Genomic DNA, 22,152 nt, shown 5'->3' with positions numbered 1-22,152 from the left:
GGACCTCAATTCCTTTTCTTTGTCTTGCACGTAAGAGTTATAAAGCTCTCTGTAGATGCTTTACATGCGTTAGGACAGTGACAGGCACACAGTAAACGCTCCATAAGTGTTTGCTGTTATGACTATTGTAAATTTTCTTATTCCCTGTAGTTAATAATTGCCTTGTTTTTCACATGCTTAGCTTTATGGTATAACTATCATTGATTCAGTGCCAATGTCCATAACAGAAGTGTAAATCTCCTTTTGTGTATTCAGACACATTAAGTCCTCTCAATTTTATCTTTTCCTCCATCTCCCAACCATTGTTTGGTTACCCCAAAACAAATATAACCATAGTACCGCATATGGCTCAGCTATAAATAATATTTACGAAGTTGTAGTAATGTGAATGTTCAACATTGCTTTGACAAAAACTATAATCAGAAGATGGAGAAGTGTGCCTCTGTGAGGGGCAGTTGCTGAAATTTTTGAAACTATAAATGAAGAGAAAGTGTGTTATTTAGAAATATGCAGACAGATTCTAGAGAAAAGATTTGGAAATGAGTGCCTCAAGGCAGTGGGAGTTGGGGGTAGGGATAGCTGAGAAAAGGGACTGCTGTTTGTTGTTTATGTCATAAATTCAAATATTTTTTTCAATGCTTACCATATCCCAGACATTGTTGTAGGATTTTGATTAGAAACAAAATGGACAAAGATCCCTGTCTCATAAATTAAAAATAAGTATTTAAAAGTCTTCCACATGTTAAATAAATTTCAAAAATAGTAAGCAAAGAGCACAGCACAGGAGCTGGCAAATAGTACTAAATAAATAGCTATCAGTTATTATTTGAAGACCTCCAAATGCCATGTTGGAGAATTTAGTGGACGCCAGGCATTGGGCCAAATGCTTTCCCAACTTCTCATTTTCTGCTTGTAACGCCCTATGAAGTAAGCATTGCTATCATCGTTAGTCTCAGAGAGGTTGAATAACTTGCCAAAATAATTATGGGGGGGTGGCTAGGACTGATACTCCAGTTGTTCAAATCTATAGCCAAAGCTCCTAACCACTACATTACTATCGCAGTGAGTAGGATGCAGCTGGAAATTTGGCAACTCGTGATTGGATCTCACTTTTCAGACAGATTAGTGCTTGACTTCGGGGCCAGCCCCGTGCTTAGGATGTATTAACTGGTAAGGAAGGGCTTTAGCAGCTCATCAGCCCAGAGGGAGCCCCAGAAAAGGATCCTCAATCACTTGAGGTGAGCTTCAGTTAGAGATGACAATCGCCTCGTACAGATGCTTCCCATTCTGAGAAATGGGCGCCAAAGTGAGGTTGAGGCCTGGGACACTCCCAGACTAGGAGAGTCAAACTATCAGGATTATCTAGTCATCGAAATCGTGTTTACTGAGGGCCTTCTATGGGCAGGCCACTGTTCTGGAACAGGTTAGAGCTGGCACTTTCAATTAGGGAAGTGGATGTAGGAGTCCAGAAAGTAGTGTGAGAAGACTTGGGAACTGATTGGTTGCTGAGACGACTGGGTTGCCCCAATTTACACTCCTTTTAACCCTCCCCTCTCCCCATTCCATTCCCAATGGGAATGATGGGAGAATCCCATTCCAGGTTCAACAAAAATCTGTGTCTTGCAAACTGGAAAACTCAGGGTGAACGGGCAGCTGGGGCGGACCAGTGGCTTGCCCAAGGGCACACAGAGTTAGTGGAACTGGATCGTCCAGGCTCTCAAAGGGGACTTTCCACTTTTTAAAAAAATGTGCTTATATTTGCAATTGTTTACAAGTAACATATGTTACTTTCGTAACTTTATATGTATGTGTATGTGTGTTTAAATACCTAAAGTCAGAAAGAAACCCTAGAATGCCTGTTACCAGACTAACCCACCGGCCTGCGCTGGGCGCCGCCTGCGCCGCCCCACCCGACGCCGCGGCCTCCAGTAGGCGCTCCCTCCGCGCCCAGCCGGCTCGCGGGAAAAACCCGGAGCCGGCTATCCCGGCGCGGCCCTGGGCGCGGAGCTTCAGAGCATGCGCGGAAGGCGCCGGCGGCGCATGCTCCGTGGGCTCCCAGCCCCGCCGACTAGCGTCGGCGCGGGTCTCGGCTGCCCGAGGAGTCCCGGCCGGCTGCGGGCATGGCGGCCAGCCTGTGGATGGGCGACGTAAGTGAGGGGGTCAGCCCGGGTCCGAGGAGGGAGGAAGGGTCTGAGGGGGAGGTGTCCTCGGGTCCCAAAAGGGTGGAAATGAGTGGAGAGGGGGGTTCTTTTGGGTGACGGACAGGCGAGTCCCAACATCCAGGTGAAGGGGCTGAGTCTGAGAGAGAGGGTCCTGGGGCCCCGCCTGGTCCAGGGAAGGGAAGGGGGCTGCTTGGCCGGGGTAGCATGGGAGGAATCCCAGGGATTGAAGGCGCTGTGGTTCTAGGACTGGAGGGATGGAGTTCCTAAACCCAAGGGGGAGGCTCCCTAAAGGGAGCAAGTTTGAAGGGAAGGGAGGCACGGGAGTGGGGACGCGGGAGTTGGAGTTCAGACCACTCAGCAGATGAAAACCCCTCCGCCCGCCAGCAGCGTGTAGCCCACCCTGGGCCGAGGGGGAGGGGCTCTGGAAGCGGGAACGGGGAGCCTGGATGCTGGCCTGAGTCGTTCTGCTCTCGTGTTTACGCAGCTGGAGCCCTACATGGATGAGAACTTCATCTCCAGAGCCTTTGCCACCATGGGGGAGACGGTGATGAGCGTCAAAATTATCCGGAACCGCCTCACTGGGTACGTTCTCTCCTTCCGTCTCAGTTCTCCCCGAATGGATCATGCTGCAAGTGTCATTCAGCAGAATGTAAACATCGCGGGGAGTCAGGGCTTCTGACTCCTAATAATAGTTACTATGATGTTATAAAAACTAACAACTGGAGGCTTATTGAGAGGAAGTTTAGCATAGTGATTAAGAACTGGACTCTGGAGCCGGACCGTGTTTGAAAGTTACGTCTGCCGTGTGACCTTGGACAGGTTACTTAACCTCTCCGACTCCTTCACCTTGACTATAAAAATAGAGGTAATGATAGCACCTACCTCACAGAGTTATGGTGAGGATTAAATGAGTTAATTCACATTCAGCATTTAGAACAATATGTGGTATATGGCATGTGATCAGGAAATATAAACAGATTATTCATTGCTAGGTAATAAACCCTTTAAAATCACTTTTTAAAATCACAAAAAACGTCTGCCCTAAGTACTATTATTAGAGAAGCTTAGTAACTGTCTTAAAGTTACAAAGCTAATAAATGACAAGCCAGGACTCGAATTCAAGTCTGTCCTCTATAGCCATGAGGCCCTTAACTCTTCTGCCATTCATTTAAAAATCTATTTATAGAGATACTGCTGTGTGCTACTGTTCTAGATTCCCAGGATACATGGCTGAAACAAGCCAGACCTACTCCCTCCTCTCATGGAGTTTACTACATTCTAATGGGGGAATGAGACAGTAAATAAGTAAACAAAACAAAATGCAGAGAATGTTTTCAGATGGTGGTCCTCTATTGCATCCAATTTCTTCTTTCTCTTTGGGCATCTTAGTTTTCCTTAGGGTTCCAGTTAGAAATGGGAGGATTCCTTTATGAATTTGACGATGTTTATTGAGCATCTGCTCTGTACCAGGTACTCGATTAAAGCAGCTTTCTAAATCATCAAATGGTTGAAAAATACAGGTGAGAGGTATGAAGTATGGTCAACCCGGTAGCTGTTTGGTGAACAGGTACTTTGTGTGTTCAGAACCCCAGGCATGGGTTTTCTCGCTGGTAGGTCATGCTGGCCTAAATATGTTTCTTCTTGTTCTTGTAGACAGAAAACTCGAGATAATCAGCTCTTGGCATGAAAATACATTCAGTCATGCTTTTTTCTTTTTAAAACACTGTCATAGGTTCTCACATTTTAATCTTTATTGAAATAAGATTTGGGATTACTCTACCCGTGATTACTAAACCCTAGCTGTGTCTTATGGTGGCACTTACAGACACATTACACGTACATCCTGCCTCATTTGGCAAAGACTTTGAAGTGGCTTCTAAGAATACTGTAAAATAAATAACTGTAAATTTTAAAAAAAACAAGACCAGAGAAGATGAGGGAAAAAGATAAGACCCAAGGAAAAATAATATGCAATAGAGCATAATGCTTAAGAATGCAGTTAGTGGTTGCACAATAATGTGAATGTGCTTAATAGCATAGAACTGAACACTTAAAAACGGTTAAAATGACATATTTTGTGTTATATATTTAACCACAATTTTTAAAATTTAAAAAAAGAAAAAAGAATGCAGTCAGATGTGGAGCAACCACATCTCTCATTCATCACTGGTAGGAATATACAAAAGTATAACCACTGGGGCTGGCCCCGTGGCCGAGTGGTTAAGTTCGCGCGCTCCGCTGCAGGCGGCCCAGTGTTTCGTTGGTTCGAATCCTGGGTGCGGACATGGCACTGCTCATCAGACCACGCTGAGGCAGCGTCCCACATGCCACAACTAGAAGGACCCACAACAAAGAATATACAACTATGTACCGGGGGGCTTTGGGGAGAAAAAGGAAAAAATAAAATCTTAAAAAAAAAAAAAAAGTATAACCACTGGGGGCAGGTGTCTGGCAGTGCCTTATAAACGTACATCTACCCTATGACCCAGCAAGTCTGGTCCTAGGTATTCACCCAAGAGAAGTGAAAACATATAGCCACAAAGAAAAGGACTTGAAAAGAATGTTCATAGCAGCTTTATGACAATAGCCAAAAACTGCATGCAGCCCGGGTATCCATGAATAGGTAAATAAGTAAATACTGGTATATTCATGTAATAGAATATTATTTAGCAATAAAAAGGAACAAACTACTTACATAGCAACAACAGGAATGAATTTCAAAAGCATTATGCTAAATGAAAGAAGCCTTTCTGTATGATTCCATTTATTTAAAATTCTAGAATACACAAAATTAATCTGTGGCGGAAATAACTTAGTGTCTAGAAAATTTGTGCATTTCGTTGCCTGTAAATGTATCAGAAAATAAGAAGGATGATAAGCGGGTGGAGGGATGGAGAGATGGATAGTTATGTGATAAAATAAGTATAATAAAATGTTAATTGTAGGTGGTGGGCATATGAGTATTTGCTGTACAGTTCTTTCAATTTTTGTGTTTGAAATTTTTCATAATAAAATGTTGGGAAAAGAATGTAGTCAGACTGTCCTGATTCAGATTCAGCACTTGGCACGTACCGGCTTTGTGGTTTAAGGCATATTGCATAATCCTGCTAAGTCTCAGTCTCCTCATCTAAATAGGAGTAATGGTTTCATTCGCCTCATAGAGTTATGCAAGGATTAGATGAGATGTGCATGTGAAGTGGGTTTACTTCCTGGGCACAGAACCACACCACCCGTCTGTCAGTTGCCATGCTGTGGTGGCGGTTCACGTAGAAGAAATAGAAGGACTTACAACTAGGATATACAACCATCTACTGGGGCTTTGGGGAGGAAAACATAAAAAAGAGGAAGATTGGCAACAGATGTTAGTGCAGGGCAAATCTTTCCCTCCAAAAAATAATAATAATAATAATATGCATGTTAAAGATAGATTTAGGTAGATATTTCTTTTTGCTGAACCATATGAAAGTAAATTACAGGTATCATGAGACTTCATGCTGAATATTTAAGCATAGGTGGCCAGAAACTGGACATTCTCTTACATAGCCACAATGCTCATGTCACACTCACAAAATTAACAATTTCCTAATACCATATAATGACCAGTCTACATTTAAGTTTTTATAATTGTCCCCAGCCTATCTTTTTTCCTCATAACGTTGACTTTTTAAAGTGCTAAGACTGATTCTGTTACATAAGGTCCTATATTCATTCTGGATTCTGGTTCTGCATTCTGGATTTATTTGTTTCCTTGTGATAGTGTTTTACTTGTTCTATCCCTCATATTTCCTCTAAACTGAACATTAGATCTGAAGGTTTGATTGGATTACATTAAACATTTTTGGCAAGAGTAAACTTCATGGGTGATACGTTACATAAATAAATGTTTACCAAGTGAGTCTGGGCTGGCCCAGATTGGCAGTCCTTGTAGTCAGGTTTGTTAGTTAGTTCTGAAGTGGAATATGGCAGGGAACAAACAAAAACAGTATGGGCTCTGATTAGAAAAACATTTCTCCCTCGCTTCAGGCCAAGACTCAGTCTCTCATTTGGGAGTCACACCTTTAATCACTCTCTTTCTCTTTTTTCTCCTTCCAGGATCCCAGCTGGCTACTGCTTTGTAGAATTCGCAGATTTGGCCACAGCTGAGAAGTGTTTGCATAAAATTAATGGGAAACCCCTTCCAGGAGCCACACCTGTAAGGATACTTAGATAATGATGATGTTGCCATTTTTATTGTCATCGATAATTATCATTTATTGAATCCCTACTGTATACTTAGATTATTTTATTTAATCCTATAACAATTCTGAACAGTAGCCATTGTTATCTTTGACAGACCAGGAAACTGAAGCTCAGGAAATTGGAATAACTTGCCCAAGGCAACACAAGTAGTAAGTGGCAGAGCCAGGATGCAAACTAAAGATTGGGTGCCTCTAAAATTCATGCTCTTTCCAGTCTGAACCACTGCCTCCCTTAACGGAAGACTTGAAACTCTAGATCTCTTGCCTGGTTGAGAAAGTAAAACAGGCTGGCAGCAGTGAGGACACGTATCAAGAGAGTTACATTCTGCTCTTCCCACAGTTACTTAGCTTACAGCTGCACCAAGCTGGCACACCTGGGCTCATAGAACCATGGAGCTGGCAGTGCCCTTAGCGGTCATCCGTGCAACCCCCTCATTTTATACAGGAGAAAAAGCTGAGGCTTAGAGAGGGGGAGATGTTTTGGCCAAGGTAATTTGTTTCAGTTTTTTTCAAATATTGTTTGACTCTTGAAACACCTTTCTCTGTTTTAGTTTGTTTGTTTTTAAATTTCCAGGCAAAACGTTTTAAACTGAACTATGCCACTTATGGGAAACAACCAGATAACAGGTAAGTAGAGAGTAGCCCCAAGGTAGCTTCAAGCCCCAGGAAATGTGTAGATAAAGACAAAACGCATCCCTGTGCCGGTCACAACCAAAGAGGATGGGGAGCCCTCTTTGATGGGGAGCCGAGTGTGGCTCCACTTTGCCTCCCTCCTGAAGGGAGACGCCCCCATTCCCTGTTGTTGGATCTTCCTGGTATGCTTCGTAATGCTTCGTATCGAGGCCCATGTCTTCCCAATATTTGATGCCTCCCCTAGCCTTCCACCCTGTTACTCCCCACAGTGGTGTGGTTTTATTCAGTAAGAATTGAGCTGTTGTAGCCACAAAAATTGATTAAGCATTTCAAGTTGCTGTATGAAAGCTTTAAAACAATGTATCAAAAGCTGTATAAAGATTTGTGCCCGCTGACCCCGTAATTCTACTTTTCAAAATTTATCGAAGGATGTGAGCAAAGATTAACGTCAGAAGTGTCCAGTGAAATATTATGTATAATGGGCAAAGTTGGAGAGAAAACAAATAATAATGGGGAAGTGGTTTAAATTGCAATAGGTTTGTTAATTGGAATGCTACGTATTAACAAGTCATGTTGTAGCAGAATACTGACATGTCAAGATATTGGCAATACGTTAAAAGTGAAAAAATGCTAGAAACAAAGCAAATGAATCATAAATGAATTTTTTTAAATTCAAAAGAAGAAGCCAAAGAAGAAAGACAAAATTATAGCAAAGTGTTCTTAATGGTTACCTTTGAGTAGTGGGGTTTTTGGTAATTTTTTTTGTACTTTTGTGTATTCTGATTTATACAAGGGATATGTATCATACTTGAAATAAGAAAATAATGAGTTTTTTTTTTTTAAGAATTGTTCTGGAATAGGAGTTGGCAAACTATGGCTGATTTGTATCACCCACAAGCTAAAAATGGTTTTTACATTTTTAAAGGATTGTGAAAACACACAAAGAAAAAGCAATAGACGCCATAGGTGCCCCACAAAGCCTAAAGTATTTACTATCTGGCCCTTTACAGAACAAGTTTGCTAACCCCTGTTCTAAAAGTTGGGGAATTTCATTTTAGCTAAGCTTTAGGTCTTTAAGAGAGAAGGTCCAGTTCTCATTCTCTCTTTGTCTTTCACCATTTGAATTAAAAATATGCAATGAATACAGAATGTCTGGTTTTATCTTTTGAGCCCCTCTGACCCCATCCCCCATCTGCACTCCTGTAATAACTGGAAGCCAGACAGGCATTGTGCAGTGGTGAGGAACTTGGGGCAAGGGCCTACCTCCGTGGCTCTTCTGCCACGACTGCCGAATGGAGCAAGTTAGGGCCTGGCTGAGGACCCAGCAGATGCGCTGCTTCCTAAGGGAGCCCAGGAAAGGTTTACCTAGAATGGGCCAGAAGAGCCTGTCAGAACAAAGGATTTGGTCTTTGTCTCTGAATCTTGTTCTCTCCTCTCAGCCCTGAGTACTCCCTCTTTGTGGGGGACCTGACCCCAGATGTGGACGATGGCATGCTCTATGAATTCTTCGTCAAAGTCTACCCCTCCTGTCGGGGAGGCAAGGTGGTTTTGGACCAGACAGGCGTGTCTAAGTAAGGCCTTACCTGTTATTGATGCCTACCCTGTTAGTGTCAGCATTGTTCTCATAGAAAAATGGTGTTATAGAGAGGTGAAAGTGTTGTAGAGAGACCATGTAGCGTGTTGGTTCAGAGCACAAGCTCTGGACCAGGCTGCCTAGTTTGAATTGCACTCCAACACTAGCCAGGGATAAGGCAGTAGATAAGTACTGAACCTCTGACCCCATTTCCTCGTCTGTAAAATGGGTCTGATTAATAGTATCTGCACTTAGGGGTGATGTAAGGATTAAATGATATAATATAAATAAAGCGGTAGGAAATGCTTTGTAGATGTTTGCTGTTTTATTTATTATTGCTACTTCAGACATGGGAAGGGCTCACTCTTGATCAGACTAGTAGTTAGAAGCTCAGGCTTTGGGAGTCTGACAGACCTGGATTTGAATCCTGCTTCTACTATGACTTTGGGCAAGTTGTTAAACTCTCTGAACTTTGGTTTCCTCTTCAGTAAAATGTGGATACTACCTTCATCAAATTGTTGGACTGTTTTTGTGGGGTTTTTTTTTTTTTTTGAGGAAGATCAGCCCTGAGCTAACTACTGCCAATCCTCCTCTTTTTGCTGAGGAAGACTGGCCCTGAGTTCACATCCGTGCCCTTCTTCCTCTACTTTATATGTGGGACGCCTGCCACAGCATGGCTTTTTGCCAAGTGGTGCCATGTCTGCACCCAGGATCCAAACCAGCGAACCCCCGGCCGCTGAGAATCGGAACGTGTGAACTTAACTGCTGCGCCACTGGGCCGGCCCCAAATTGTTGGACTGTTTGATGAAATAACCCTGGGAAAATGTTCAGCACGGTGCCTGGGAAATAATAAGCACTCGTTAAATATTAGCTATCATTCATTTATTCCTCCAAGTAGACTCTGAGTTCAGGAGAATAGGAACCGTGTCTGCTTGTGACTGATCAGCCCCAGTGCCTAGTGCAATACCTGGCATACAGGGCAGACTTTGTAAATATTTACTCAAGAGACTTCTACACCTGTTCCTACAACTGCTGCTGCTATAATGATAATACTTCCCAGTAGATTGGGAAGGAAGGAGCCCCATCCGTGAAGGTACAGAGGAGAATGGTGAACTGAAAGCAGAGATTCCTACAGATCTCAGGAGCCTCCCGGCCTTAAATCTCGCATTGCTCTGTGGCACACTTCCACCAACGGGGTCTCATCCCCTCCCATGTGGTTTGGTGGACTCCCTCTCTCCCTTCTCAGCCCCTTTTCCATTCTTAGACTTGCCACATTTTTGATCTAAATAGTGTGTGGTTTTTTTCCCTGCAGGGGCTATGGTTTTGTGAAATTCACAGATGAACTAGAACAGAAGCGAGCCCTGACAGAGTGCCAGGGAGCAGTAGGACTGGGGTCTAAACCAGTGCGGCTGAGCGTGGCAATCCCTAAAGCGTGAGTCCTGCCCTGGCAGGGAGGGTGGAGGGCCTCTGGACTGACCCCCGCCTGGACACTCGTCCTCTGTTTGTCGATAATCAGGGCATCCACATGCTGGATGGAAGGTTGCGGGAGACTCGGTTCAGGTCACCAATAATGAATGACAGATATTTGCTAGGCTGTGTGCTAAGTGTTGGAGAGGAATGAGCATACCCTGTCCCTCCAGAAGCTTATGGTGGAGGAGAGAGCTGTGTTTGGGGGAGGCAGGTACAGTCAGACATTACTGATAGCAGTGCTGCACAAGCAGTTTGGCTGTACGTGCTTAATGTCTCTGCTCTCTGCCCAGTAGTGCCACTGTTAGAAATTTATCCCTGAAACTGAGAATTGAACAGAAGGAAAAAAATTACACCCTGTTTTAAACTCATTTGTGTCAGTGAAACCTACAAACTTCCTATGAATGTCCCTTGCTATGGGAATTGCTAAGAATTAATGATCCAAACACTTTATTTATAAAATATTAATATTCATCGCTATTGTACCTGTCATGCTAGGCAGAAAACCCTTCTTCCCCTGGAGCTCCAGGCAGGTTTCTCACTCAGATGTAAGACAACTTTTCTCTGCATATAATCTTCCATCCTTTGGCCAAAGCAGTGGTTCTCAACTGGGGGTGATTTTGCCCCCTAGGGGACACTGGCAACATGTGGAGACAATTTTTGTTGTCACAGCTTGGGGAGCGGAGGTGCTATTGGCATCTAATGAGTAGAGGCCAGAGGTGCTCCTAAACATCCTACAGTGCATAGGACAGCTGCCACAACAAAGAATTGTTTGACTGCTTCCCCCCTCAAAACAGTCAGTAATGCCAAAGCTGAGAAACTGCACCAGAGGTACAAGAGGGGCTGCATTCCTAGGGCAGGACTTCCAAATGGCCATGAAGGTTTTTTGTGGTTTAACTTTTTAATACACGGAAGATCAGCCTCAGCGATACCCCCCTCCAAAATGTTGTTTGTCCTAAACTCTATTTATATATAAAAACTTTAAAGAAACTATTTAAAAGAAAGAAATTTCCTTATTATCCTAAAATGACTAGTTATGATTTCTGAGTTCCTTTCCAGGCTTCTCCATAGGCATCCAGGACATGGATGTACACACACACACTATATACGGCTCAGTTTACATGTGGTAGATTTACTTATTTATTCACTTTTAATTACAATAACAATGCTCATGCTTTCTTTCCCTGAGTTTACTCAGTATACTCACCTTTCCATATAATTACACAGTCATCATCATCATAATATTTTTAACAGCTGCAAGATATTTTGATTGTATGTTCTGTCTAGCATTTCCTCTGATGTTGACTTTTTGGTTGGTTCTGAAATGTTACCACTTAGTCAGTCAACAATAACTCACTACCCACTATTCTATAGGCCCTGTCCTAGACAAGCGAAACAAAAGTCCCTTCTGCAAGGAAGTTATATTCTGTTGTATCTATTTCTTCCTTGAATGTTGCATTTGGTGCCTGCCTCTGAGGAAGAGCCCTGTCACTAGGAATTGAGGGAGACAAGAGTTCCCTTTGAAAGTTAGACTGTAAGAGCCGAGTGTGGAGAAACAGAACAGTCATGTACAGACCCAGGCCAGGAAGACTGTACCTTCAATTACGTGAATATGTCAGGAGGGTGGCAGCCGTCTTGGAAACGTGGAAGGGGAGTCGTGGAGGCAGGCAGTGGTGCTGGGCAGGGAGAGGGGGTTTCTTCAGCTGGACTTCATGAAGCCGCCCCGTCGGGAGGTTTCAGACATAGTCTAGCTACTCTGCTGAGTCCTGCTCACCAAGCAGACGTTGAACTCCAAGGAACTTGGAGGGAGCCCCTTCAGACATTGAGCATTTGCGGTTTCTATGGCAGAGATTGGTATGGTAGTTCAGCTCCTGCTTATGACTTGGTTTCCTCTCAGGCTTCATTGTGGAGATAGAATGCACCAATTATGAAGACATAGTGTGTTCCACGCTATGTGGCAGTTACGACTCTCCTTATGCCCCAGCTGGCATGGTGGCGTCAGCCTCTGCTTCCTCCATGTGTTTGGTGTGCACCTACGAAAGACGCTGGCCCTTCAGAGTGCAGTAACTGGAAGAGCATTGTCATGTCCGGGCTGGGTTGGTTATGTTCTTTTGACTCCTCTCAGCTGGGAATGCTGGTCACACCCCGGGCCTGTTTCTTGAGCCTACTCGCACATGCTTTTTTATGTTTTTGAAAGCAGTAGCCTGCAGGCTTGACATTCTGTCTTTGGTTAACAGCAGCTGGGGCAGCTGTGCATTCAGGATAAGAAAGCTTTCCACTGACTCCGGGCCTCAGCCCTGATTGGCAAATGCAGGATGTAGGAGACTGGCGAGACATCTTGTGTCTGTCAGGGCAGGTGCGGTATATAATGGTGTGGTGTTAGGAGCATGACCTTTGGCGTTAAATTTGGCTCCAGTCCTCTGCATGGCATTGGGTAAATCAGTTAACCTTTTAGAGGCTCAGTATTCCCATCTGTAAAATGGAAATAATAAATGAAAGCTCTGTCATAGGGTTGTGCAGGACTCAAAATAGGAGACCATACATGAAAAATAATTGCACAAATCCTGAGTACCTACTCCATAAATGGTAACTATGACTACAGTGATCACAATAAGGCTGCTGGAACACTTGTCTTATGTTTTCGAGGGGGAGAGGTGATTAAACATTTTGTGGTTTGAAACGTTCATTGGGTCATCCTGAATCCAGATCCTCCAGGTCGTGTGTACCTGAGCCTTTGTGCCTAACAGAAAATTAGCCCCCTAAGATCTTGAGAAGAGGAAAAATTGGTACTGATGAGGTTTGATAAAAGAGAAAAACCTAACCATTGAAAGCTCCCAGCTTTAAACCATGGGGTCTGGAGCCAGACCACCGGGGTTTGAATCTCTTATTAGCTGTGTGACTTTGGACAAATTGTGTAACCTCTCTGTACCTCAGTTTCCTCATCTGTAAAATAGAAATAATGGTATACTTATTACGTAGAGTTGTTGTGGCGATTAAATTAATCTGTGTAAAGCACTTAGAACAATCCTTGGCCACTTACTAAGTGCATGGAAATGTTTGCCTCCTTTTGTTTATTTTTGGTTCTTTCTTCATTTAAGGAGTCGTGTGAAGCCAGTGGAATATAGTCAGATGTACAGTTACAGCTACAACCAGTATTACCAGCAGTACCAGAACTACTATGCCCAGTGGGGCTATGACCAGAACACAGGCAGCTACAGCTACAGTTATCCCCAGTATGGCTATACCCAGAGCACCATGCAGGTAACTGTGATTCGGCAAGTACAGGCCTCTTGGCTTACGGCATCCTCTAGAGGCAGAGGTGGTTCTCCAGGATGGGATTGGTAAGGACAGGAGCTTGGGCTTCAGGAAAACACGGGGCAAGATGAAGCAGCCTAGTCCTTTTTGATAAAGATAAGCCACTCTGGTCATGGGCCAGGATTTCACCCTGCTTCTCACCCACCTCTCTGGTCTCTTGGCAGACGTATGAAGAAGTCGGAGATGATGCATTGGAAGGTAAGAAAGTCCATTCGCTCATTCCTCTGTCAGCCCTTATGGAGTGACTGCTTTATGGCCAGCACCATGCCTTCAGCTAGATGCTGAAGGAATGCCAGGTGAATTCTGCCCTGGAGGAACTTACCTTCTAGTGAGAGGGCAGTGCAGACACAGTTACGGTAAGAAGTGAGTGTGAGTGCAGGTCCCAGAGAGCTGGGGGGAAGCAACTGGACAGGGAGGGAGCCAGTCACCCCCTGGACAGCGGCATTCTACCCCCAGGGTGTAGGTCTCTAGCAAAAATAGTGTTGCCTTGTATTTGTTTGACAGTTTGTAAAAATTACATTTTTTATTTCGTTTTAATTTTTTTCTATATATTTTGCATGTTTTTCTCATTTTCAAGTAATAGTTATGATTGAAAATTTGGAAAATACAGTAAAGTATTATGAAGTAACTGAAAATCACCCCTAATCCTGCTTCATAGTCATTAAAAGCTGTTATTAACTTTTTTAAATTAGAAGCATTTGTTGTAATTTTTATTGGATTTAACAGAAGAAAAAGGAAAGTAAAACTGAAGGAATTGCTAACCTTCAAACAATTTTTTTTTTTTCAAGGAAGATTAGCCCTGAGCTAACATCTGCTGCTAATCCTCCTCTTTTTGCTGAGGAAGGCTGGCCCTGAGCTAACATCCGTGCCCATCTTCCTCTACTTTATATGTGGGACGCCTACCACAGCATGGCTTGCCAAGCGGTGCCATGTCCACACCCGGGATCCGAACTGGTGAACCCCAGGCTGCCAAAGCGGAATGTGCACACTTAACCGCTGCACCACCGGGCTGGCCCCAAACACATTTTTTTTAACTGAGATATTAATACTTAAAAACTTTCTAAGGTTTAAAAAAGTTATGAAAAAAAATTTTTTTCAACATGTTTCTGAACTCATGTTAAGTTTAAGTTTTAAAGGAGTAAAATTTAAACAGTTGTTATAAAGCAAAATTGATTTCTCAAGTAAATAAAACTTTTTTTAAGCTGCAAAAAGACTCAAAGTTTAGAATCTAAGTCTATTGTAAGCATTATTCTTTGAGACAGTCATAGGAAAAAGGTGATCTGTAAGCAAAATATCCTAAGGAAACATCATCTTCAGGCAAAGAACAAACTTGTCTCCTTCATTGCATTTTAAAGCACTTTCACGTGTGTGCTCTCATCTGATTTTAACAGCAGTGACCTTGGGGGGTGGGCTGTACAGAACACAGGAGCTCCAGTTGACAGACGGGGAACTGGTGGCCCAACTGGTCTGCTCAGGTCACACAGTGAGTTAGAGGCAAAGTCAGGCCTGGAGTCCCTGATTGTTCCCTCCAGGAAGTGCTGCCTACTTTTTAGAGATGATTAACCTGATTATAAGAAAATCTGTGTATAACTCCATAGAAGTTTCCAGTCTCTTTCTCACCCATTAGTAATATAATAATAGCCAGCGGGGCTGGCCCCGTGGCCGAGTGGTTAAGTTTGCGCGCTCCGCTGCAGGCGGCCCAGTGTTTCATTGGTTCGAATCCTGGGCGCGGACATGGCACTGCTCATCAAAGCACGCTGAGGCAGCGTCCCACATGCCACAACTAGAAGGACCCACAACAAAGAATATATAACTATGTACCAGGGGGCTTTGGGGAGAAAAAGGAAAAAAAAATAAAATAATAGCATATTTGATGCTAAGCACTGCTACCTGCCAACACTGCAATGGGTAGGTACCATTCTAATCCCCATTCTACAGAAAAGAAAACTGAGGCTTAGTTGATAATAGCTAACAGTTACTGAGGTTTTACTATGTGCAGGGCACTGTTCTAAGCACCTCACGTGTATTTAACTCATTTAACCTTCGCAACAGTTTTGAGGTAAGTACTACAATTATCCTGATTTTTTAGAATAAAAAACTGAGAGGAAAGTTAAATTACTTGTTCAAGGTCAACATAGTTGCAAGTTGTGACTTAGTAGCTAGAGGTGGAGTCAATCATGGAACCCCTGCAGTCTTGCCCCAGACTTCCTGCTCTTTACCACTGAGTGACTGAGTGATGCCTCCCATTTTGACCTAATACCCTCACAGTGAAGGGGACACAGCAGGGCTTCTTCTTATTCACGTTTTCCTTGGCTTCAATGGGCCATCTTCCAGGCCGTCTTCAGAATGAGGAAGGTGTTTTTATTGTACGTGTATCCATAGCCTTCAGCGCACGCAAATGCCTGCCCTTGATTGAGCTGTTGACTAGTCTGTTCCCATAAGCAGTTACTTACACTGAGTGGAGTAACCAGGCTGGTCATGCTGTCTTACAGTTTCCGTATGGAGCCTCTGTAAATGCTCAAAGCATCAACCCTTACAATTTAAAAATTCAAGAAAAGAAAGATCCCTCTGGTTGCAGGAACAGGCATTGTACTTATGTGGAAAGATTGAGCACTGACTGGTTTGGAAATGGAAACAGACTCTTAAGAGTTTATGAAAGAAACACAAATGGCCTATAAACCACAAGAAAAAAAAGTTTAAGCATGCTGCTCATATCGGTCAAGGTTCTTCAGAGAAACAGAGCCAACAGGATATCTGTATATATAAATCTGTAAGGCAGGCCAGCATGCTGGAAACTCAGGCAGGATTTCCAAGTTAGTCTTTTTTTTTTTTTTTTTTTTAAAGATTGGCACCTGAGTTAACAACTGTTGCCAATCTTTTTTTTTTTCTTGCTTTTTCTTCCCAAATCCCCCCAGTACATAGCTGCACATTCTAGTTGTGGGTCCTTCTGGCTGTGGCATGTGGGATACTGCCTCAGCATGGCCTGGTAAGTGGTGCCATGTCCACGCCCAGGATCTGAACCGGTGAAACCCTGGGCTGCTGAAGCGGAGTGCACAAACTTAACCACTCGGCCACGGGACCCCCACCAAGTTATAGTCTTGAGGCAGAATTCCTTCTTCCGGAAACTTCAGTTTTAGACCTTAAGGCCTTCAATTGATTGGATAAGCCCACGTGTGTTACTGAGGATAATCTTTATTTAAAGTCAGCTGATTGCAGATGTTAACCACATCTACAGGAGACCTTCACAGCTACATCTAGACTGGTGCTTGACCCAACAACTGGGCATCGTAGCCTAGCCAAGTTGACACACAAAATTTAATCATCGCACTATTAGTAATCAAATATAAACTAAAATATACTGGGGCCATCCCCATGGCCAAGTGGTTAAGGATGTACAGCTAGGTCCTTCTGGGGGGCTTTGGGGAGAAGAAGAAGAAGAAGAAGAAAAAAAAGATTGGCAACAGATGTTAGCTCAGGACCAATCTTTAAAAAAAAATTTAAATTATACTATATTTCTGTAAAAAGTTCTTACAATGTTTATGTTTGAATCAGTAATTTTACTTGAAATATTTTATCCCCAAATGATAATCATCAGTACTGACAAATATCCAATAGTAGAGGATTTGTTAAATAATGGTAGTCATTTTTTTTGAGGTGTAATTGGCATACATTAGTTTCAGATGTACAGCATAATGATTCGATATTTGTATATATTACAAAATGATCACCACAGTAAGTCTAGTTAATATCTGTCACCGTCCATCGTTACACAATGGTAGTCCTTTTTTAATCATGTCTTTTTCTAAGATTATTGACAGGAAAATGTTCTCAATGAAAAAAGGCCAGATGTAAAATAGAATATGTGATGAATTCCTAGTTACGAGTTTTTGTTTGGGGCGATATAATTCACATAATGTAAACTTCGTCCTTTTAAAGTGTACAATTCAATAGTTTTTAGAATCATCACAAAGTTGTGCAGCCATTACCACTTTGTAATTCCAGAAGAAACCCTGTAACCTTCAGCAGGCATTCTCCATATGCCCTTTCCCTCCGGCTCCTGGCAGCCATTCAGCTACTTTCTGTCTCTTTGGATTTACCTGCTCTGGATGTTTTAAATAAATGTAATCATATATAATGTGTGTTCCTCTGTGAATGTGCCACTTAGCACAATGTCTTCAAGGTTCATCCATGTTGTAGCAGGTATCATTACTTCATTCCTTTTTATGGCCAAATAATATTCCATTGTATGAGTATCCATTTTGTTGATGGACATTTGGGTTGTCTCTGCTTTTGGTATTATGAATAATGCTGCTGTGAACATTCGTCTAAGTTTTTGTGTGGGCATAGAAAAGTTTTCATTACTCTTGGGTACATACCTAGGAGTGGAATTGCTGGATCTTGTGGTAAAACTCTTGTGTTTAACAACTTGAGAAACTGCCAGACTTTTCCAAAAGGGCTGCATCATTTTCCATTCCCACCAATAGTATATGAAGGTTCCATTTTCCCCACATCCTCACCAGCAGTTGTTACTCTTTCTCATTATAGCCATTCTGGTGGATTTGCAGTGGTAGCTCATTGTGGTTTTGATTTGCATTCCCCTGGGGGCTAATAGTGTTGAGCATCTTTTCCTGTGCTTATTGGCCACCTTCCTATGCTTATTGGCCGTGGGTATATCTTCTTCCTTTTTTTTTTTTTTTACAAATTGGCACCTGAGCTAACAACTGTTGCCAATCTTCTTTTTTTTGTTTTCCTACTTTTTCTCCCCAGATCCCCTCGGTACATAGTTGTGTATTTTAGTTGTGGGTCCTTCTAGTTGTAGCATGTAGGATGCCGCCTCAGCATGGCCTGACGCTGCCATGTCCGTGCCCCATATCCCAAACCAGCGAAACCCTGCGCTGCTGAAGCGGAGCGCACAAACCACTTGACCACGGGGCTGGCCCCTTTTTTTTTTTGGGCCATGTGTATATCTATAGAGAAATGTCTAAGTCCTTTCCCCGTTTTTAAATTAGGTTGTCTTTTTTATTGTTGAATTATAAGAGTTCTTTATATTCTCTTCTGGATACTAGTCCCTTATCAGCCATAGGATTTGCAAATTATTTCTCCCATTCCATGAGTTATCTTTTCACTTGATAATGTCCTTTGAAGCACTGAAGTTTTATTTTTTAAAGATTAGCACCTTTCTTCTCCCCAGAGCCCCCCAGTCCATAGTTGTATATTCTAGTTCTAGGTCCTTCTAGTTGTGCTATGTGGGACGCCACCTCAGCACGGCTTGATGAGTGGTGCTAGGTCCACGCCCAGGATCCGAACCAGTGAAACCCTGGGCCACCAAAGTGGAGCATGAGAACTTAACCACTCGGCCACATGGCCAGCCCGGAAGCACCAAAGTTTTAAATTTATGTGAAGTCTGATTTACTTTTTTCTTTTGTTGCTTGTGCTTATGGTGTCATATCTAAGAAATCATTGCCTGTTTACTCCTGTTTTCTTCTAAGGGTTTTATAGCTTTAGCCTTTACATTTAGGTCTTTGGGCCATTTTTAGTTAATTTTTGTGTAAGGTGTAAGGTAAGGGTCTAGCTTCATTCTTTTGCATGTGGTTATCCAGTTGTCCCAACACCATTTGTTGAAAAGATTGTTCTTTACCCATTGAATTGTCTTGGTACCCTTGCTGAAAAGCAGTTTACCACAAATGCATAGGTTTGGTTTTAGACTCTTAATCCTATTCCATTGATCTATATGTCTGTCCTTAAGCCACTGCCACACAGTTTCTATTACTGTAGCTTTGGAATAAGTTTTGAAATGGAGAAGTGTGAGTCCTTGAACTTTGTTCTTTTTCAAGATTGTTTTGGCTATTCTGGGTCCCTTTCATTTCCATATAAATTTTATGATCAGCTTGTCATTTTCTGCAAAAAAAAAAAAAAAAAAAAGGCAGCTACAGTTTTGGTAGGGATTGCATTGAATCCATAGATCAATTTGGGGAATATTGCCATCTTAACAATATTGTCTTCCAATCCAAGTACATGGGATGTCTGTCTATTTATTTAGGTCTTCTTTAATTTTCCAGTTAGTTGTGTGTTTTGTTTTTTTTAAGATTGGCACCTGAGCTAACATCTGTTGCCAACCTTCTTTTTTCTTCTTCTTCTTCTTTTCCCCAAAGCCCCCCCCCAAGAACATAGTTGTATATTCTAGTTGTAGGTCCTTCTGGTTGTGCTGAGGTGGGACACTGCCTCAGCATGGCCTGATGAGCGGTGCCATGTCTGCGCCCAGGATCCGAAACGGCGAAACCCTGGGCTACCGAAGTGGAGCACGCGAACCCAACCACTCAGCCACAGGGCCGGGCTCTTCAGTTAGTTTTTAAATGTGTGTTTTAATGAATGGTGTGTTTGTGTGTATACGTTTTAAACCTACACAAACAAAACTAAAAGGAAAGGTATAAAATGTTATCAGTGATAGTGATTGTTTTTTTTTTAACTTTTATTGTGAAATATAGCACACGTATGGAAAAGTACATAAAATAAATCTATAGTTTAATATGTAATTATAAAGTGATTGCCCATGAAACCTTCATTCAGGTCAGGTAGAACATTGCCAGCCCTCAGAAGCCATCCTTCCCCCAGTCACAACTTAGAACCCTACTAGGGAAAAGGACTGTAGTTTTTTGTGGTAACCATTTTCTTCCTTCTCTTTATAGTTTTATTTCCTAGATATGAATCCCTAAACTCTAGGTTTATTTTTGAACTTTATAAATGCAGTCATACTGTAGGTACTGTCTTGCTTCTTTCATTTAACACACAGCATGTTATTTGTGAGATCCATCCAAGTTGTGTGCAGCTGAGGTTCATTTTCAATGCTGTGTAATACTCTAGGAATAGTGCTTTGGACTTAGTAATTTTGATCAGGTTTTCCAAACCCAAAATTGAAATAAGGACACTAGACGATCCAGGGCATGCGATGGTAGAGGCACAGGTGTAGCTTTTAATAAATGTGGAGCAACAACTGCCATTACCTGAATAGTAACTACGTTTCATTCTCTAAGTACATATTATCCTATGTCCGTCCTCACAGGAACCCTGCTAGGCAGTGGTATCAGCCCCTGTAAGGAACGAGGGAACTTGCCCCAGGGAACAGGAAGTCCTGGGAGTAGAGAACTGAACCCAAGTCTCTTGGGGTTGCTGAGTGCTTCTCCCCTTGGCGCTCCCTAAACACATCCTTGCTTCTCTTCCAGACCCCATGCCGCAGCTGGATGTGACTGAGGCCAACAAGGAGTTCATGGAGCAGAGCGAGGAGCTATACGATGCACTGATGGACTGTCATTGGCAGCCCCTGGACACAGTGTCTTCAGAGATCCCCGCCATGATGTAGCAAGGACAAAGGAAAAGCCAGAATGGACTATGTGAGGGATATAAGAGACTCTTTTAAAAAAGAAAAAAAAAATTCCAAGAACTTTTACATTTTTACGTTTTGTAAGATTTTGGTAATTGACTGTTTCCTGAGATTATGAATATTCCTGCAACACTTGTTGCCTTCGTTTACATAGGGAGCCCTTTGATTTTAAATGAAAATCAAGGGGCCAACTGTTGAAGAGGACTGATGAACAAGGTTCCAATTTGTCCTTGAACAATCATTTATCCAGTAGGGTTATCTACCCTTGGAGATAAGAACAGTTTGGAATTAACCAAAGTGGATCACATCTTTCTAAACCCAGGGGCCCTTCTCAGGTGGTAGGCACCCTAGTCCTTAAGGTTCTTTGGGGTCAGGATACATGGATTACCCGCACCAGGTCAAATGGTGGACAGTTTTATCTGCCTTTTCAGGTACCCTGTTCCCTCCAACAAACTTGCGTCATGGCTGGTGGCTGGTAAAGACTTGATCAGGCATTCCAGCCAGGATGGAAGTTGCCTGGCCCAGCGTGTAGCAGGAAGTGGAGTCAGCTAAATCTAGACCAAAAGGCGCAAGACTTGGCGCTTGCTCCCTGACCAGATGTAGGTTTGCAAGGGCCTAGACTGTTTTAAGGACAAGCCTGTTGAGGGGCATTACTGTGCCATCTCTGTGCCAGGCCCACCGGTGTTGATCTTAATTACCTAAATGCATTGAATAGGTATGAATTTATTTACATCTAAGAAATGGTGGCTCAGAAAAATAACATGACCTTGACGAAAGTCAGTTGGTATTAAACCAGACCTATGCCAACCTTCTACACATTTCTATTTTCCAAATCAGGAAATCCCACTTTCCAACTTATATTGTCATCTCCAGTACCCAGGACCCTCTTGAAAAGTCTGGGTCTATGCTAGAAATCTGCATCTGATCTCATTCTATGCTAGAGGAATGGGGAGGTGGGTAGAGCTTGAGGCAAACTGCCTATGCCACAAGAAACCTTCAAAGATCCTTAAGGATGCACCAATCCCAGACTCAGCAAAGGAGAAATACATGTAATTGCAGTTATGGAATTGATCAGACTGTCCTGAAAGGACAGCCTTTTTTTATGAAGAGATTAAGACTATAATTCAGGGGCCAGCCGAGTGGCCAAGTGTTCAGGGTTCACACACTCCACTTTGGCAGCCTGGGGTTTTGCCTGTTCAGATCCTGGACCCAGACCTAGCACCACTATCAAGCCATGATGAGGTGGTATCTCACATGGCACCACCAGAAGGAACAACTAGAATATACAACTATGTTCTGGGGAGGCTTTGGGGAGAAGGAAAAAAAAAAGACTAATTCAGCTTGGGTCTAATGGAGTATTTAGATACAGAAAAACCAACAATGTGA

At 42.8% G+C, this 22,152-nt stretch overlaps 1 protein-coding gene across 4 annotated transcripts; it reads left to right on the top strand.

Moving 5' to 3' along the window:
* The first annotated feature begins 2,001 nt into the window (after nucleotides 1-2,001).
* On the top strand, nucleotides 2,002-21,063 carry TRNAU1AP (tRNA selenocysteine 1 associated protein 1). Of its 4 annotated transcripts, none has more exons than XM_014853649.3 (9): nucleotides 2,002-2,147; nucleotides 2,647-2,744; nucleotides 6,255-6,354; nucleotides 6,975-7,027; nucleotides 8,473-8,604; nucleotides 9,919-10,038; nucleotides 13,175-13,334; nucleotides 13,553-13,586; nucleotides 20,609-21,063. In XM_014853649.3, the coding sequence occupies exons 1-9, from the start codon at nucleotides 2,121-2,123 to the stop codon at nucleotides 20,743-20,745; spliced, it is 861 nt and encodes a 286-aa protein (XP_014709135.1). In that variant the 5' UTR covers nucleotides 2,002-2,120; the 3' UTR covers nucleotides 20,746-21,063. The 4 variants fall into 4 exon arrangements, with proteins under 4 accessions (XP_014709135.1, XP_044626124.1, XP_014709136.1 ...); XM_044770189.2 differs by lacking the exon at nucleotides 20,609-21,063 and adding an exon at nucleotides 14,177-14,594 and having other exon boundaries at nucleotides 13,172-13,334; XM_014853648.3 differs by having other exon boundaries at nucleotides 2,003-2,147; nucleotides 13,172-13,334.
* Nucleotides 21,064-22,152: the final 1,089 nt, after the last annotated feature.

The sequence above is a fragment of the Equus asinus genome, chromosome 5, assembly GCF_041296235.1.
Source record: "Equus asinus isolate D_3611 breed Donkey chromosome 5, EquAss-T2T_v2, whole genome shotgun sequence".
Classification (NCBI taxonomy): Eukaryota; Metazoa; Chordata; class Mammalia; order Perissodactyla; family Equidae; genus Equus; species Equus asinus.
This window is presented reverse-complemented; position numbering and strand designations above follow the sequence as displayed.